At 43.7% G+C, this 19,621-nt stretch overlaps 1 protein-coding gene across 6 annotated transcripts in view; it reads left to right on the forward strand.

Moving 5' to 3' along the window:
• The first annotated feature begins 2,131 nt into the window (after positions 1-2,131).
• The window catches only part of POLN (DNA polymerase nu), a 90,643-nt gene continuing 73,153 nt past the window's right edge, over positions 2,132-19,621 (forward strand). For all 6 annotated transcript variants that reach the window (XR_011849918.1, XM_072126204.1, XM_072126205.1 and 3 more), the window contains exons 1-7: positions 2,132-2,504; positions 3,098-3,255; positions 4,279-4,382; positions 5,055-5,197; positions 10,268-10,336; positions 11,418-11,478; positions 12,626-12,690. Coding sequence is in view for 5 of the 6 variants with exons in the window: in XM_072126204.1 (XP_071982305.1) it covers positions 2,319-2,504; positions 3,098-3,255; positions 4,279-4,382; positions 5,055-5,197; positions 10,268-10,336; positions 11,418-11,478; positions 12,626-12,690 (786 nt within the window). In the remaining variant the exon portion in view is untranslated. The remainder of the gene's footprint in view (positions 2,505-3,097; positions 3,256-4,278; positions 4,383-5,054; positions 5,198-10,267; positions 10,337-11,417; positions 11,479-12,625; positions 12,691-19,621) is intronic.

Below are 19,621 nucleotides of genomic sequence, written 5' to 3' on the forward strand. Positions count from 1 at the left end.
CTGGGGTCCAGATCGGACCCCAGTGATACCGTAGCAATGATCGGTGCCCCCCTAAAATGATTCGGGGGGGCCGATCGTGGGGGAAAGACACCCCAGATGCATGTTAGATGCCGCGGTCGCGATGACCGCGGCATTTAACAGGTTAAGCACCCGTGATCAGAGACAACTCCGATCGCGGGTGTTACACTGGGGTGCCGGCTATCAGTCACAGCCGGCACCCCGTGTTTCCCGATGCCGGTTCGGCTCAAATCTTGAGCTGAACCGGCATCGGCTCAGCGTCCGATATATCGGACGCTGAGCGCTAAGTCACTGAGCTCAGCGTCCGATATATCGGACGCTGAGCGTTAAGAGGTTAAGATTGTGCGCCTGATATCCTGCATGTGTCGCTTCCCCGCTCAGGTCCGATGGAGTTCACCTTCTTCTTCCTGGTGCATGTAAGTGCTTGATCTTGTGGCACAATTTGAAAGTTAAATCCTGCGCTCAGTCCGAATCAGTTGAATCGACCGACGGCACCCCCCCCCCAATTTCTGACGCATGGAAGCCAGCGCAGCTGCTCCAAAAACCGATCACGTGCGACACAATCCCAGCACAAACCCCTGTTAAATACCTGTCCAAGGCGTGCCATCCCCGAAAAAGTTTGACGAAAGTGCCATCCGTGACTCTTAGTAAATGAGCCCCATAAGGTATCTCATTGAGGAAGTGCTTACACATCACAGACTATACACTTATTATATAACTGTTTCACTGATGGTTTCTACTACTTATTCCATGCTCCCTTCTCCTCCATGTGATGAAATCTGTCAGGAATTTGTAGGAATTTCACTGGATTTGCTGCTATTTTACTTCTTGAGAGAACACAAAGCATCAATATAAAATTGGAGTTACACTTTAAGCAGGATATCTACATAAACATTACAATTTAAACTACTGGAGAGGATTGGGGGTCATGTGATGTTCTCTGTGTGCAGCTAGCAAGAGAGCTGTGTCTGTCCAGATCTGTGGATGCAGAAGTGTCCTGCAAAGAATAGTGAGGTACAAGATCTCCCCTGATTCCACTCAGTTCCCTGATCCTAGTTTGATATTATTCAGAACTTTCTCTGTCTCTTCCTGAACCTCAATCTGTGTCATAGACTCTTCACCCTTGACCCCAGTCTCTGTTCTCTGGACACTACCTACACAACAGGGAAGCACTATCTAATGTTCAGGATTTGCTGCTACTTTACTTTAAAGGACACCTACCACCACATCTAGGGATGATAGACTGTCCCAAAACGCATGCTCGTTACCTTAGGGGTGATGGGGGACTCCTTTTGCATTTTTTTAAAAGAGAGAATTCAGAAAATTTACATTTCTTCCATTTTTTTCTCATTTTTTTGTGTTATTCTGTTATTCATTGCGCTGTGAGAGGAGCATGTGTGTTGTCACTTTTGACCAATAATAACATGTTTCACAGAAGTTTGCTGCAATTTAAATTTTAGGAATTAAGAGGCCAGGTCGTGACATTGAATATTTGGTGTTCCTTAAACATTTTTGTATTGTGGTAGATTCACTATCCCACTGAAATAGGCCACTGCCATTTAGGGAATGGCACCACACTAAATGGTTGTACTTGGTTTGCAGTAATGTTTAGGTAAGTGCTATGTGTTCTAATCACATGAATATCCGAACCCAGCAGAACTGGAATATCACTCTGCCTCCATAAGGGGCTACTTCTCATACCTACATACCTTCTCATACTGTGCCCTGGTGCCATCTCTTTATCAGGTAAGACAACATATGTGGCTCACCAGATCTTCTTTCTAGATGGCACTTTTTTCTAGGGACTAATTATTCCATACCACAATACCCCACAAGACATAACATTTTGCTACTGCTCTGACCCAATTACCTGATGGTCACTAATTGTTTTTTTTATCCAATCTTTACAATTGCCAAATTCTGCTGCTTTCAAAAGATCACAAACTTGTGTTACTCATTTCACGTGGTTTTAATATTATCATTTAGATACAAGGTACACAATGATGTCATATGACTTGCCCCACCCCCCAAATACAAAGTATTTGTAAAAACATTAGATGCTTATACCAATGATGATTTGTGTGTTTTGTTAATAGCCTGCAGATAACAACCTTCAAGTCGTCTCACCATCTCTGTCATCCAGAAATCTTGAAAAAGATCAATTCCAGCCATTCAATACGTCAAGTTTAGAGAAAGAAAATGGAGAAATACAAAAGATACTCTTAGCATTAGATACAAATAAAGAACATCGGTCACTTTCCTCGCGTGAGTTAAAAAGATGTTCATATGAAAAAACAGAGATGAGATTTCCAGAATATGAAGCGAAGAGAAAAGTTATGGATGTAAATGATGGGTTTAAGTTGTGCAACATTTGGTCTATGACTGAGGAGGAGCAGTGCAGATTAGTGGATGACACCAGGCAAGCTCAGGCCATTGTACTGACCATGCTGTTTGAGGATGGATCATCGCAGCTTTGTCCATCTAAGGTCAGTGTTTCTTACATATTCCTAAAGACAATTAAAAATCGTAGAATGTATAGTCATTAATGACTGACTCCCACACACTATAGTAAATGGGTTATATATGATTTAATGCTCCACTAATTATATGTATACATACATGTTCCTTCTAAATGTTATAGGTATAGGACACCTTTGGGCAAGTAAATGTTATAGGGGGATTACAGGTTAATAATCTCAATGGTTCACTTACTTTTCATTCTACACTGTGTGTTATTAGTAGCAGCAGCACTGTTAAAAATAATAATAATAATTGCTAAAGCTTGCAAAATTGACCCCTGTCTCCATGGGGCTCACAATCTCACAAACCTACCAGTATGTTTTGGAGTGTGGGAGGAAACCGGAGGACCTGGAGGAAACCCATGCAAACAGGGAAAGAACATACAAACTCTTTGCAGATGTTGACCTGGGTGGGACTTGACCCCAGCGCTGCAAGGCTGTAGTGCTACCCACTCAAAAATGCATATAAATTGAAGGATGTGTGTGAGGCATACAAGAGAAATGTGGTAACTTATTCTTATTAGTTTAGTTTCTTACTGCTTATACATATTTTCACACAGGATGGAAATACATTAATGCATGGCATTCTAGTATTGATAAAAAAGCAGAGTGACCTTGTGTTCTCTGATGCTGAAATGTATCCCACGGATGATACTTACATTCATATTACTGTACCAGACAATGGGAAAAAAGATCAGGCAACACATAACCTGCTAAGGTAAGCATGCTCGTTATTAGTACAGTTACACTATACTGTACAACTAATAATTACTCATAATTTATCATTCTGCATCAGTCACTTTAAAAAATGTGTCACAATTTAAAGGGATCATCTGATTAGGAATTAGGCCCACAAGCTGTCACTAACCTGTTACACAGGACAGTGAGAGGGTCACAGTGATGTCCTTCTATATTTTGGAAGATTCAGCAATACATACAAAAGAAACTTTGTTTCCTGTATACAAATGTTATTTGGAATCATAGAAGCAGAGAAGAATCATGATGGCATGACCCCTCCTGGCCTGATAAACGTTCTGATAACAACCTGATACCCAAACGTACATCCCTTTCGATGGGACATCATTAAAGCCAGGAGCGGATAACCCAACATGATTCTTCTGCACCCTGTCACACCTTACAGCTCATTAGTATACATTGTTCAAAGATGAATTACTGCATTAATCTCCCATAATATCGAAGAACATCAATGTGAACCCTTTCACTTTTGGGGAAAGTAAGGGTGCTGGTGTGATTGGTTTGTGGACCTAAATCTTCATGACATTTGGGATGGCAAATGATGGCTGGTTGACAAAATGCATCTCCCACTGGTTTTGGTCTCCCTGGATACTGCACGTATATATGGCAACATATAGTGCACAACTGTATGCAGCATGTATGAAGCCGTATTTTATAAGTTCCCATAGACTATGGGGCGTATGGAACAGAAATGCATGAGAAAATAGGGCATGCTCTATATTTTATTACGTCTTGCTCATGGTACGGTGCGCAACGTCCAAATAGCAGCCGATAAACAGAGAATGGAACAGGAAGCAGACAGCTCCATACCCTGTGTAGTGGTCAGACCTGATTACTGCAGATCAACTCCTATAAATGTAAATGCAAAATAACTCCTTTAAATGGTTAGTTAAACTTGAATTATGTAAGCATTATGAATTGAAGCCACTTAACCAGCACTATATAAATTCTATAAACTTTGCGCATTATGATATCTTATTCACAGTAACGTGATACTCCACATCTTACAGAGCAGAGCTACGCTCATCTGCTTCAATGCTAAGGATTTCTTCAGAACAATTTATGGGAAGTTTGTGGATTGCAGAAACGGTAAGGATTTAGCGATATAATAGGTGGTGTCCATGTAGCAGTTGCACTCAGGTCCTGGGGCCTCCAGTGCTTCCTCATCCACATAAAAAAAACAATATTGTAAATGGCAAATGATGTTATAAATTGTATGTGGGTACAAGTTACGCCAGTGGTAAGAGAAATAAGTAAGCTGTAATTCCCTTTCATTGGTCCATATAATTTCTTTCTTTCTTTCCCTCCCTTGAAATTTCGTTTCCAGAACAAGCAAAGAGCAAACTCTATGAAAAAAAGAAGCGGAGGCTTGGCTGAACTGATCTCACTGCGTCATATTGATCTAGCATGCAAGGGCTGTTGTCTTATACTCAGCTTTTACAGATATTTAAGTATAGAATGGTAATAGTGGAGACGTGGTCAGGCTGGAAGTCACTGTATAACAGATCATCATGTTGCAGTGAATTTGGTCCAGCTGAGCAAGAAGTCAGTCCAACCTCTACTCCAAAATATATAATAATAATGATAATACTTCCTACTACTTGCATGCAAGTAACTGATTGGATGATAGACTGGCGATAGATGGGATACAGAAAGGGAAGGAGCTTTTGGTCATGCCTATAGTTCCTTCATTTTATCCTGTTTATGATTACTTCAAACTTTCTGAAAAACATACTATATTTCACCATTTTTTTTTCTCAGTGACACAATGTATTGTCATGGATCCAAGAATAGCAGCATGGCTAATAAATCCAGCCGACAGTAGTTCTTCCTTTGAAGATTTAATGAGTAAACACTGTGCAGTTTTGGACATGGATGCTACAGGCGATGCTCCAGCTACTAAGGTTTGTATACCTGTTATAGTTCGAGATCCATTTTCACATAGACACAGCAGCATCTGTATAAGTGAAATATGAATACTACATGGTAAGACTATATACACAATGACTTGGTCACAACACCACCAGGTCACAACATTTTGTCTCTGCTCGGTGCCAGTATATTTTGTGGATTACACAGCAGGGTGGCGACAAAGTTAACATGGAAGCCATGAAAACAATCCAAAATTCTGCCTGACACAGCTCGTTTGATAAGGGGACCATGTATGGAGGCAGCTATATGGACTACTTTTGGAGGCAGCTATGGCGATGACGTGTGGAGGTAGCAATGGAGACAACGTGTGAAGCCAGCTAAAAAGACGACATGAGGAGGCTGCTATGGAGACAATTTAATTTGGATAGTGCCTGTATGTGGCAGTCCAAAAAAGTTTTCAAACCAGAGGAGCAGGTAGCTGGTCCTCCAGAAAAATTACATAAATTGAGTGCCTGTATGTGGCAGTCCAAAAAAGTTTTCAAACCAGAGGAGCAGGTAGCTGGTCCTCCAGAAAAATTACATAGATTGAGTGCCTGTATGTGGCACTCCCAAAAATTGTTTAAAACAGAGGACAGGGTAGTTGGCCCTCCAGAAAAATTAAATACATAGAGTACTATAGCCAGAGCCAGTTTCCTCTGCTTTAGTGTACAAAGAGGAGGAGAAGGAGGACAATGAGGAGGAGGAGTGCATACATTATTCAGGTTCAGCTTCTTTCACCTGGTGGAGAATGGAAATGCGGAGAAATCCAGGCTTTATTCATCTTGATAAGCGTCAGCCTGTCAGCGCTGTCAGTCGACAGGCGTGTACGCTTATCGGTGATGATGCCACCAGCTGCACTGAAAACCCGCTCGGACAACACGCTAGCGGCAGGGCAGGCAAGAACCTCCAAGGCGTACAGCGCCAGTTCGTGCCACATGTCCAGCTTTGAAACCCAGTAGTTGTAGGGAGCTGTGTGATCATTTAGGACGATGGTATGGTCAGCTACGTACTCCCTCACCATCTTTCTGTAAAGATCAGCCCTACTCTGCCGAGACTGGGGACAGGTGACAGTGTCTTACTGGGGTGACATAAAACTGGCAAAGGCCTTGTAAAGCGTACCCCTGCCAGTGCTGGACAAGCTGCCTGGTCGCCTACTCTCCCTCGCTACTTGTCCCGCAGAAGTACGCCCTCTGCCGCTAGCGCTGTCAGAAGGGAAATACTGTTTCAGCTTGTGCACCAGGGCCTGCTGGTATTCATGCATTCTCACACTCCTTTCCTCTCCAGGGATGAGAGTGGAAAGATTTTGCTTGTACCGTGGGTCCAGGAAAGTGAATACCCAGTAATCGGTGCTGGAATAAATTCTTTGAACGCGAGGGTCACGGGAAAGGCAGCCTAGCATGAAATCTGCCATATGCGCCAGAGTCCCAACGCGCAAAAATTCACTCCCCTCACTGGCCTGACTGCCCATTTCCTCCTCCTCCAACTCCTCCAACTCCTCTTCTTCTGCCCATACACGCTGAACAGTGAAGGACTGAACAATGGTCCCCTCTTCTGTCTCGCCAACATTCTCCTCCTCTTCCTCCTCATCCTCCTCCACCTCCTCCGATATGCGCTGAGAAACAGACCTGAGGGTGCTTTGGCTATCAACAAGGGAATCTTCTTCCCCCGTCTCTTGTGACGAGCCGAAAGCTTCCGACTTCATGCTGACCAAATCAGCCAGATTGGGGTATGTCTTGAGGAAACTCTGAACTATGAGATTTAACACATGGGCCAGGCATGGCACATGTGTCAGTCTGCCGAGTTGCAGAGCTGCCACACACAACCATGCCTGGCTTCAGGTTCAGCGGTGCCAGCCACAGATCAGTCTGCGCCGTGATGCCCTGTAATAACTCTTGGGCGGTGTGCCTTTTATCGCCTAGGCTCAGCAGTTTGAGCACCGCCTGCTGTAGCTTAGCGATGGCACTGCTGCTGTGCCTAGAGCTACCGACTGATGGCGCCATGCCCACGGATGGTAATTCAGAGGAGGAGGTGGAGGAGGGGTGGGAGGAGGAGGAGGCATAGTAGGCCTTTGAGACCTGGACCGAGGTAGGCCCCGCAATCCTCGGCGTCGGCAGTATATGACCAGCCCCAGGGTCAGACTCGGTCCCAGCCTCCACCAAGTTAACCCAATGTGCCGTCAGCGATATATAGTGGCCCTGCCCGGCAGCACTCGTCCACGTGTCCGTGGTCAGGTGGACCTTGTCAGAAACGGCGTTGGTCAGGGCACGGAGGATGTTCTCTGACACGTGCTTGTGCAGGGCTGGGACGGCACATCGGGAAAAGTAGTGGCGGCTGGGGACCGAATACCGAGGGGCGGCCGCCGCCATGAGGTTTCGAAAGGCCTCGGTCTCTACCAGCCTATAGGGCAGCATCTCCAGGCTAAGCAACTTGGAGATGTGGACGTTGAGGGCTTGGGCGTGTGGGTGGGTTGTGCTATACCTCCTTTTGCACTCCAGCGTCTGGGGTATGGAGAGCTGAACGCTGGTGGATGCTGTGGAGGATCGTGGAGGCGAAGATGGGGTTTTCGCACGGGAGGTATTGGGCCGGGGTCCTGGGCAGGGGGCTGACTAGCAGATGACACAGGGGAAGGAGCAGTGGTGTGCCCGGCCGGAGGTGAACGGGCTTGGTGCCATTGAGTGGGGTGTTTAGCATTCATATGCCTGCGCATACTGGTGGTAGTTAAGCTAGTAGTGGTGGAACCCCTGCTGATCCTGGTTTGGCAAAGGTTGCACACCACAGTCCGTCGGTCATCCGGTGTTTCTTTAAAGAACCTCCAGACTTCTGAAAATCTAGCCCTCGCCACGGGAGCTTGACTACGGGCAACATTTGGCGCTGATGCACCAGCTCTGGCCCTGCCTCTCCGTCTGGCCCCACCACTGCCTCTTCCAACCTGTTCTGCTATAGGACTCGCCTCCGTCTCAGAAGCACTGTGTTCACCCGGCCTATCAACCCAGCTTGGGTCTGTCACCTCATCATCCTCCGATCCCTCAGTCTGCTCCCCCCTCGGACTTCCTGCCCTGACAACAACTTCACCACTGTCTGACAACTGTGTCTCCTCATCGTCCGACACCTCTTTACACACTTCTTCCACTACGTGAATAATGTCATCATCACCCACAGACTGCGACTGGTGGAAAACCTGGGCATCGGAAAATTGCTCAGCAGCAACCGGACAAGTGGTTTGTGACTGTGGGAAGGGTCCAGAAAACAGTTCCTCAGAGTATGCCGCTTCAAATGCCAAATTTTGGTGGGAGGGGGCAGACTGGGGGGAAGGAGGCTGACGTGGAGGAGCTGGAGGAGTGCCGATTTCGGTGACATGGGTGGACTGCGTGGAAGACTGACTGGTGGACAAATGACTAGAAGCATTGTCGGCAATCCACGACATCACCTCTTCGCACTGTTCTGGCCTCAACAGTGCTCTACCACGAGTCCCAGTAACTTGAGACATGATGAACCTAGGGAGTGTACCTCTGCGGCGTTCCCCTGCTCCCCCATCAGCAGGTGGTGTCTCACCCCGCCCAGGACCACGGCCTCTGACCCCTGCAGTAGTTGGACGCCCACGTCCACGCCCTCGTCCTCTACCCCTAGCCCTCGGGTTAAACATTTTCCAAATTAAAGTGTAAACTTGAAAAAAAAAAATTTTGTGTTTATTTTTTTTTAGTTTTTTATTTTTTTTAACAAAACGATGCTTTCCTATTGCTATGGCTAGTTTCTAACCTACACTGACAGCACACAACTGGATTTTGTGCTTTGCAAGATGAGTTTGAGCTATAAAATGAAATAAAGGTAAAAAAAAAAAATAAATCAGCAGACTCTGCCTAATTCTAATCAAACCCCTAATAAATTGTCCCACTTCGTGTTTGAGGTGGATATGTGTGTCACTAAGAGCTAAACACAACGGTCGCAGGTCTCCCAGCAAATTCCTCACAATATGGTACTAGCTGCACTACTAATGCCAGCAAGCCCAGCCACAAGCAAACAAAAAAAAGGAAAATATAACGCTATTGTAGGCCTAAGTAAGCCATTGGATTCTCCTATGGCTATTTTGTAGCCTTCACTGAAAGCACACTGCTTTGCAAGATGAGTTTGAGCTATAAAATGAAATAAAGGTAAAAAAAAAAAAAATCAGCAGACTGTGCCTAATTCTAATCAAACCCCTAATAAATTGTCCCACTTTGGTGTTTGAGGTGGATATGCGTGTCACTAAGAGCTAAACACAACGGTAGCAAGTCCCCCTGCAAATTCCTCACAATATGGTACTAGCTGCACTACTAGTGCCAGCAAGCCCAGCCACAAGCAAATAAAAAAAAAAAAAGTATAACGTTATTGTAGCCCTAAGAAGGGCTGTTGGGTTGTTGTAGAATCACTCCTGCCTAACACTATTCTAATAGAACAGCCTAACGCTTTCCCTGACCAGCAGCAGCTCTCTCCCTAGCGGCATCCAGACACAGAATGATCCGAGCAGCGCGGGCAGGGGCTAGTCTATCCCAGGGTCACCTGATCTGGCCAACCAACCACTGCTATCGACGTGTAAGGGTACCACGTCATGCTGGGTGGAGTGCAGAGTCTCTTGGCTTGTGATTGGCTCTGTTTCTGTCCGCCAAAAAGCAAAACGGCGGGAGATGCCATTTTCTCGAGCGGGCGAAGTATTCGTCCGAGCAACGAGCAGTTTCGAGTACGCTAATGCTCGAACGAGCATCAAGCTCGGATGAGTATGTTCGCTCATCTCTAATAGCGTTGTCATGTCTTTAAATGCATCCCGCCAAATCCCTGGTATATGGCTTCATAGCTTGGCCGGTTGTTGTCTTCTTCCTAGTGGGAGAAACAATGGGTCCACACCTGCACATTCTTACACTTGTGAAAGACAACTAAAGCTGATGCCAGATAAGTTTATGGGGCCGTTAGCCCCATCTTATTCTGTATATTGGAGACTACTCCAGCACTGGTTGATATACAATATATCAGTACTGTCAGCTTTCTTATCCACTGAATATAGTCCTCTACATTTGTGTTCTGTCTTCCAGCTCCAAGTTACTTGCAAGAAATTGGCCAAGTCATACCAACTGATGGTGAGCCTAGAACACAAACTCAAGGTACAAAACATAGAATGTGAACTGCTGAACGCTTTGTTATAAGATGTAATTATACTTCTACCAACTACAATAATGAACAAATGACACTGTTTATTTTTCACAGGTTGGTTTGGATCATGCAGTGCTTGGGATGAGATATGTGGGGAAGTATTTGCCAGTCTTCTCCCTGGTGCACAGATTACTGGATGTACTCCAGTACTCTTAGTATATGCAGAAACGATCTCCCCCCGGGTTGGACCTGTTTAGACTCAGTCTAACCTGGCAGAAGTTTCAATCTCTACACTATGGTTTATACGGCGGACATGGGTGTTTACACTCCCCATGCCCAAAGTGGTGCTCATGGTGGAAAAGCCTTAAAACAGGGAATGAGGGGCTTTATAAATGCCTTGTCCAACAGAAACACCCCATAGAACAACCTATATTTGCCCTGCTTTACAAGCATTAGTAAGTTACTTTTGAGGAGTATTATGATGGGTGAACATTTTGTATCTATAGTTTTTTATGGTTGTACTGTCTGATACTGGCCTATAGAAAACTTTGTAAGCTTAGATGCAGGGCCGCTTTAAGTCTGCCATGTACCCTGGGCTGTATGAATATTATAGCCCCTACAAGTCTGGAATCACTCCCTACATATGGTACTAGAATCAGCTTCTTGGGGAATGGAGGATGTGTCCCTTCTGCCTGCTTTCAATTTGAGGTTTCAGGACCTTTGGAGGACCATGAAGGGTCCTGTAATGGTTCTTTTGTACACGTGTACTGAGAGGAGGAAGATAGGATGAGGATTTTATGGGTGAAGGTCCTTTTCCGTATAACATTTAGTGGGTGCTTTGGGGGCCTCCCAGAAGGCTTGGGCCCTGGGCTTCCATCTATATTATAATCCACTACTGTTTAGACGTATGGTGTATTTGATAAATGTAGAATTTTTTAAAATTAATGTAAAGTATTTATTTTAATGGCATAAACCGGTAGTAATCACTGATACAATGGAGCAGCTCATGTCATGTATAATCTAATTAAGATGATTTGTCTTGAAACTAATTTGGATCAATGTCAAATAATGATGATGATGATTGTTTTGCAGGCAGAAGGATTGTGGGATTTGTTTAACAACATCGAGGTTCCATTGATTACAATTCTGGCGGGTAGGAATGGATATTTTTCTTTATTAGATTAATTTGCTATTAAATATGTAATCGAAAGTAAGAAATATTTATCTTACGGAAGCAAAACATTGAGACGATGGTATCACATACATAATGATGTTTAGTTCGGCAAGATCAATATTTTTTTATGTTAAAGTGAAGAGGCACAACATTATATTTACAGTTAGGGTTACATTAAATCCATTTGGCACAGATACAGTGGTGAGCAATTAATTAGAAAGCAAAGGATGATGAACACAAGATTTGTTGGGGCTGCATTAAAGGGGTTGTCCAGAAGTTTAAAAACATGGCTGCTTCGTTCCAGCTCCACACAAGACCATGATTTATGTCAGTATTGCAACTCAGCTGCACAGAGTTAAATGGAGCTGAGTTTTAATACTGGCACAAACCATGGTCAGGTGCGATGCTGTTTTTGGAGCAAAGCAGCCATGTAAACCTCTGGACAACCCCTTTTAAATAGCCACACACATCTGATAATTGTTGGGATACAGGTAAGTGGAGCTCGAGGTGTTCAGCAATTGAATAAGAGGTATAACCTGAAGCGCCTGGCCCACAATTTTTTTTTTGCATTTATTGTACTTCTTTCCTCATATGGAGAAAAAAAGGGTAGGTAATTAGTTCAGTTAGCAGTGCGAGAAACGGATTTGGAGTGGGGAGAGACATCGGAGTACACAAGGCCCTATGCTGCTTCCCTGACTAGCACAGTAAAGGGGCAGGGAGAAAGGCCTGGTGTTTGACATCTGTGCGTTAAGTAATGACTTGGCCACCTGGTTATCCACATTGTCCAAATCTTTGAGAAGATTATATCTTGGGGATTTGGAAGGGGGATTGGTTCCACCTCCACACCCTACCACTTTGTTTTGGTTATATACATATATTTGTTAACAGATTTACACTTTGGTCCTTGGTGGATGTGAGTAGCATCCGGCACTTTAGGGGGAAACGTTTTATACAGATGCTAGAGTTATTCTCTATCCGCTGCAACTATGTGAGGTCTCAGAAATAAAAAAATGTCTATTTAGGGTATACCATTAATACTTTACTTGTTATCATGTGTCTACAGTCTTTTTTTTAGTTATTACTGCTAAAATGTAGAATATAACTTTTTTGTTTATTTGATTTCTAGTGATGGAAAACTGCTCCATTGAAATAAACCAGGAAGAGCTGAAGCGGACTTCAGAAATATTAGGGGTAAATATGAAGTCTATACTGTCATAGTGACTTGAAAACTTCCTTGTGTCCCATAAAAAGCCCCCCACTGATTATTATCAAGAAATCCTAGACTCCTTGTGCACAGACATTTTTGCAGTGGGAAATATAGTCATCTGTTTGACCTTATTGCCCACCTCACCATGTCAGAGCTGTACGGGCACACTGGCAAAGATTAGACGTGTCCTATCTTTTGCAATATTTTCCTATTGAGAGTCAAGTGGTAAAGAGTGCTCACCTCCCCTCCCTCCTGCACCCGTCTGTGTGTAAGGAGCCTATGAGTGAAACCATATTTCTGTGTGTGGTCTGAATAACATTGTCTGATAGTTCTGATCATATTGTACAAGCAGTAATGCAGTTAGTTTGGTTGAGCTGTTTATGGCAATTACTAATTGGCAGTATGGTACTATTATGGCTAAGCTTTTCTGGGAAGGGGGCTCATAGGGGTATTCTGTGTCACAGTTTGGAGGGGATGAAGTGTCAGAGAGTTTCTTTGGGAAGAGTCTGTGGACCCTCTGGACCACGCGGGAGGTGATGGTACTAGCCGCAATCCGGGACCGAAGTCTAAGTGGCGGACCGGAGCATGGAGTTGCAGCCATGGAAGACCTAGAATAAGAGAGGATGTGGATCGAGGCAGGACATCCAGAGTCTCTTTGAGCTCTTTGAGCTCCAACCTGGAGAGAAACTCAGTGCGGTACCGGACCGGTTCAGACAGGATCTGTCCATCCACGGAAGACAGAGATAAAGGCTTCTTGAGAGGAACCACCGGAATGTGATGCCAGGAGACCAGAGAAGCAACCACAAAATACCTCATAGAACCAGAGTCCAGGAATGCTGAGACTTGCACAGGAGAGTGAGCACAGACACCGAGGAGCACAGGAACTGACAGACGTGGAGACACAATCCAAGCACCACTTACCAACCTAAGACCTAAATCTAAAATCACACCGTCATTTACACAATACTCAAATATCCAAACTTTTGTGGATACAGCCACACAGATGCTGGAAAACTTACAAACATCTAAAAAGAACACAGCAATGAACCTAAGTAGGGAAGAACAAAAAGCCTTGGAAGAACTAAGGACTCTTGACCAATTAATAATTAAACCATCGGACAAGGGTGGCAACACCGTTCTGATGGATCGATCTGACTACATTCTGATGGCCAAAAAAATACTCAATGATAGAGACACCTATGAGGTTCTCCAGAAAGATCCGACACCAGTTTACCTAGCCGAACTAACTTTAATTCTCGATGAGGCTAAAGGGAATCAATTGATTACTCTGGACGAGTACAAATATATGCTGAACCCCAAACCAACAGTAGCTACCTTTTATGCTCTCCCAAAAATCCATAAAGCGGTCAAGCCAGTCCCTGGGAGGCCAATCGTCTCTGGTAACGATAACCTCACGCAAGGCATAAGTAATTATGTGGACAAAATCCTACAACCCTTTGTAGTATCCTTACCATCTTTTCTTAAAGACACCAAAGATGTAATTTCTAAATTACATGACATTACAGTGACTCCACAGACGTTTCTAGCTAGTTTAGATGTTGAAACACTGTATAGCAGTATCCAACATCAACTAGGAGTAAAAGCAGTCCAATTTTTCCTTAACACTAAAGATACACAATACCACCAGCACAATCAGTTCACAATCACACTTCTCACCTTTTTACTAACACACAACTACTTTCTCTTTGGCGGTGTCCTTTACCATCAGTTGAAGGGCACCGCCATGGGCACCACCTGCGCACCCACCTACGCTAACCTTTTCTTAGGATGGTGGGAGGACCAGCACGTCTTCACGGAAGAACTCGCCCCCTTTACTAAATATGTATTGTTCTGGGGTAGATACATAGATGACGTGCTGGTCCTCTGGGAGGGAGACATCCCCACTTTCCATGAATTTGTCCAAAAACTCAATCAGAACACCATTTTCATGAAATTTACTTCAGAAATTGATCAAAACAAGATCAATTTTCTGGACCTCACGATCACCAAGGATCATAGTGGGCACCTTCACACAATAATCTATCGAAAAGACACTGCTACAAACAATCTTCTCAATTGGGAGAGTTGGCACCCACAACCCCTGAAAAGGGGAATACCGGTTGGCCAATATATCAGAGCAAGACGAAACTGTTCCACCGAGGTTGATTTCGAAAATGAATGCTCTAATCTTTATAATAGGTTTAGAGAAAGGGGTTACCCCAAGAAGACACTCCATAAAGCCTATCACAGAGCAAAATCCCTAAAAAGAGAAGATCTCCTGTTAACTAAAATCAAGCACAATGAGGTGAAACAGACGAGATGCATGTTGGATATATTAAGATCACTCTGGCCCATTCTTAGTAATGATGAAGATCTTAAAACGGTCTTGCCACCTCGACCCTCCATCACCTATCGTAGAGGAAAGAACCTCAGAGACCTCTTGGTACATAGTCACCTTCCTGACAAAATCTCAAAAGGCAATGATTGGTTACAGAGTTCCCTGAAGGGATCCTTTCCTTGTGGTACTTGCACATTTTGCAAACAAATCTACAAAACAAAGAATTTTATAAATCCCGCGGACAATAAAACATATGAGATTAGAAAATTTATTAACTGTAAAACCACAAATGTCATTTATGTGGCGAAATGTAGCTGTCCCAAATTATACGTAGGGAAGACAACCCAAGAATTTAGAAGACGAATCTCCTCGCATCTAAGCACGACCCGCACAGGGAAGGATACGTCCCTAGCAAGACACCTCCGTCTCAAACATAACGGAGATACCGAACATCTCCGTTTTTGGGGGATAGACACTCTCAAAATGGGCCCTAGAAAGGGCAACATGGACCGCCGACTAATGCAATCGGTTGAAGAGCTTAAGCCCTAGTGGATTAAATGAAGGATTTACCTTCACACCCTTCATTTGAAAAATCTTTGAAGTAAAAATAGTGCAAGTAATCACTCATGTCCCCCCAAAAAATCTAGTAAAACATCACACAATAACCACAAATAAGAGGTGAAATACGTGCACACCTCCGAAAAACCAGTCCTTATTACCTTTTCGGACATCTAACAAAAACAATAATGTACCAATACAACGCTGGTAACCGCCATCATCTCAAGTATGACATTACAACTGAGGCCATTTTCAGCACCGCTCCGAGTTATCGGACTATTATGCCGACCCATAAGTCATTTTCTCGCAATTTACAATAGATCCACAATTGAACTGTACAATTCATGTTTCACATAACATGCATACTTACCAAAGAATATGAAATCTATGCAATTGTCCTTATGAATCACTTTTCTAAGTTGGCGCGCCTGCGCTAGGGAACTAAGCGTTCACGTCACCATGGCAACCAGACCTACATTACGAAGTTATGGCTTGACAGCCAATGCGCATGCGCCTCCTAGTGCGCATGCGCATAGTAAATCAACTTATCGCGTGATCATAGCAACGAGACCCATATGACGGCAGCATAACAAACAAACACATGAACCAATGAAGAGCGAGTCTCGGAGCGATGACGCGGTATCGAGCCCCTCCATCAACCAATCACCAACGGAATTTAGCGGTTTGAGCAACCAGCTGACGCGTGAAGGTGACCTCTCGATAGTTGATTGGGTCACACAGCGCACACCCACCCCCATGATGTCATCATACCAAGGTATTATAAGGCGATACGGACACGCCAAGCACATCATTTCAGCCCTGACCCCCTGAGGACGCCAGTCTATGGCGAAACATGTCGGGGGGGCTGATTGAGTGGCTTATATTTTAATAGTGATGATAGGCAGTGGGACCAGCTACCATCCCTATATGTCGGACTGCAGCGACATATTGATAGGATAACTTTAGTTCAACACAGTGATTAGTAGAGCACCGAGGGAGACGCACAAGCAAAAATCAAATTTTTACCTCCCGTTCTCACCAGGGATAATAAGAGCAGCATCAAAAAGAGCAAGCTACTCAGCAATATAGATAGTAAAATATGAGTGTGATGATTGTGAATGTGGTACTCTCAAAAACTTCTATTAAGTGAGCAAGTATGCCTGCGAATTGAAAGAGGATAGGTGACATATACCACTAAATAGTGGATCTCCTCTGTTGATATAGGTGACCGACACCTTGGTCGCACAATAGTATCCACAATTGGAGCCAGAGAGGCCCTTTTCATCTCTGATAGAGGGAAAGAGCTACCACTAACACACACTTCGCTATCACATTTGAGTGTTCTCCCTATAGGGTGTTATTACGTATACATATTCACACCCACTGCCATCACAAAGATTTTTAATCTTTCGGTTTTGCACATATACCTCTAATGAATGATCAACACAGACGTAGTTCTGTTTTTAGGATGAAAACTAATTAAAAGTTAAATTTTACAAATATATCTCTTCTTTTTCTCAAGTTTGGTCTAAAGACCTTTATTTGCAGAAATGCAATTCGAGTTAAGACACTGACGTATTGTAGGTCTAGACCTTAATCTACAAACCTAGATCTTTTTCTAAAACCGGTGATTGACGTTACTTTAAGGGGTGACCACCCCTAAGAAAAGATTTAGAAGGGAACACTGCATTTATAGCACTATTTTACCAACCATCTCCTAATGGCAAGTTTTCTGTCGCAAAAGGTGGAATTTGATTACATCTCGACAGGGGCCTCACATGTATTCTCAAGAGAATCACTCCCACTTAGCCAATCCAACATCCAAACAGCCTTTAAAGATCTTACCAAAACGTACAAACAATATGTACGCTCTAACTGGGAGATATTAAGTTTAGAAACGTACCTACAGCAAAAACTAGTCTACAGGGGGCTACGTATCAACCTTCTCCCTAATGCACACCAAGAGGATGCCAACTTCATCAAAGGTTGGCAACAGATCCTCACAGAGAGCTCTTTGCGCCTTATAAGTTATCTATGCGAGTACGAAAAAAGCTTCCTGCATAAAACCAGTGAGCAACTGGAGAAAGAAATTAAAGAAATCCAAGTGTTTAGAACACACACAGAATTTAAAAATTATGAAGACAAGTTACAAGTTCATATCAACACTCTCACGAATGAAATAAAGGAGAGGAAACACAGAAAGTACATACGAGACAGAAACGATTTTGAGACAGGACAGATATATTTACGGAGAACACAGAATAAGTTTTCAAACAAAACCAATTTCTCTTGGCAAAATACAGAAATATCTGAAACCGAGACTTCGGGTACTGACGATACAGCCTCAATACCATCTCAAAGGGGGGGCACCAAACGGAAGGGTAAGAGTAGAAACCACCACTACCCAAAAAAAACGCCACAGGGCAGGCCAACGACAAGATGGGATTCAGGAAACAACTCAACCTACAAAAATTATTCCTCACAATCACAACCATCTATGGCCTCACCAACATTTGTTCCCCAAATAAATGTAACCACTCCAAAACCCACTACAGCACAAGTTCAAACACTACCACCATCACGTCCACACATGACAAATATGGAGAACCCTATACAGACTATGCCGAACATCACCACCACGGGAACCTTGTTCCCTATGGTGGTGGCGGAAAGCACAATAGCACCACCCAGGACCCCTTTTTTAGGGGGAGGGATACCACAACAAAATCTCAAAGAAAGAGGAAAATGGGGATACAATGTGGGTTGAATATAGGTTCGGATATTTTTGAACTGAATGACAAAGACAAATTAGTCATCAACCTGTCCTCACACACACTATCTAAGGAGCAGTTGCTCCTACTGAGAAGAGGACTTTCATTTACACCCATCCCAGCATTCGATAAGTTCTTGTGGATCAAGGACATTAACCTGTTTGCCCGTAAGCTAGCCCTCCACAAAAATTTTGCTGTACCGGACAACAGTCAGGATGTGAGCAATAATAATGATATCACAGTACTTAACACACTCCAACAGTTAGAGGACGAAAACATAAGAACCCCAGAAACAATCCAAGCACCACTTACCAACCTAAGACCTAAATCTAAAATCACACCGTCATTTACACAATACTCAAATATCCAAACTTTTGTGGATACAGCCACACAGATGCTGGAAAACTTACAAACATCTGAAAAGAACACAGCAATGAACCTAAGTAGGGAAGAACAAAAAGCCTTGGAAGAACTAAGGACTCTTGACCAATTAATAATTAAACCATCGGACAAGGGTGGCAACACCGTTCTGATGGATCGATCTGACTACATTCTGATGGCCAAAAAAATACTCAATGATAGAGACACCTATGAGGTTCTCCAGAAAGATCCGACACCAGTTTACCTAGCCGAACTAACTTTAATTCTCGATGAGGCTAAAGGGAATCAATTGATTACTCTGGACGAGTACAAATATATGCTGAACCCCAAACCAACAGTAGCTACCTTTTATGCTCTCCCAAAAATCCATAAAGCGGTCAAGCCAGTCCCTGGGAGGCCAATCGTCTCTGGTAACGATAACCTCACGCAAGGCATAAGTAATTATGTGGACAAAATCCTACAACCCTTTGTAGTATCCTTACCATCTTTTCTTAAAGACACCAAAGATGTAATTTCTAAATTACATGACATTACAGTGACTCCACAGACGTTTCTAGCTAGTTTAGATGTTGAAACACTGTATAGCAGTATCCAACATCAACTAGGAGTAAAAGCAGTCCAATTTTTCCTTAACACTAAAGGTACACAATACCACCAGCACAATCAGTTCACAATCACACTTCTCACCTTTTTACTAACACACAACTACTTTCTCTTTGGCGGTGTCCTTTACCATCAGTTGAAGGGCACCGCCATGGGCACCACCTGCGCACCCACCTACGCTAACCTTTTCTTAGGATGGTGGGAGGACCAGCACGTCTTCACGGAAGAACTCGCCCCCTTTACTAAATATGTATTGTTCTGGGG

Source organism: Engystomops pustulosus, chromosome 1 (genome assembly GCF_040894005.1).
Source record: "Engystomops pustulosus chromosome 1, aEngPut4.maternal, whole genome shotgun sequence".
NCBI lineage: Eukaryota > Metazoa > Chordata > Amphibia > Anura > Leptodactylidae > Engystomops > Engystomops pustulosus.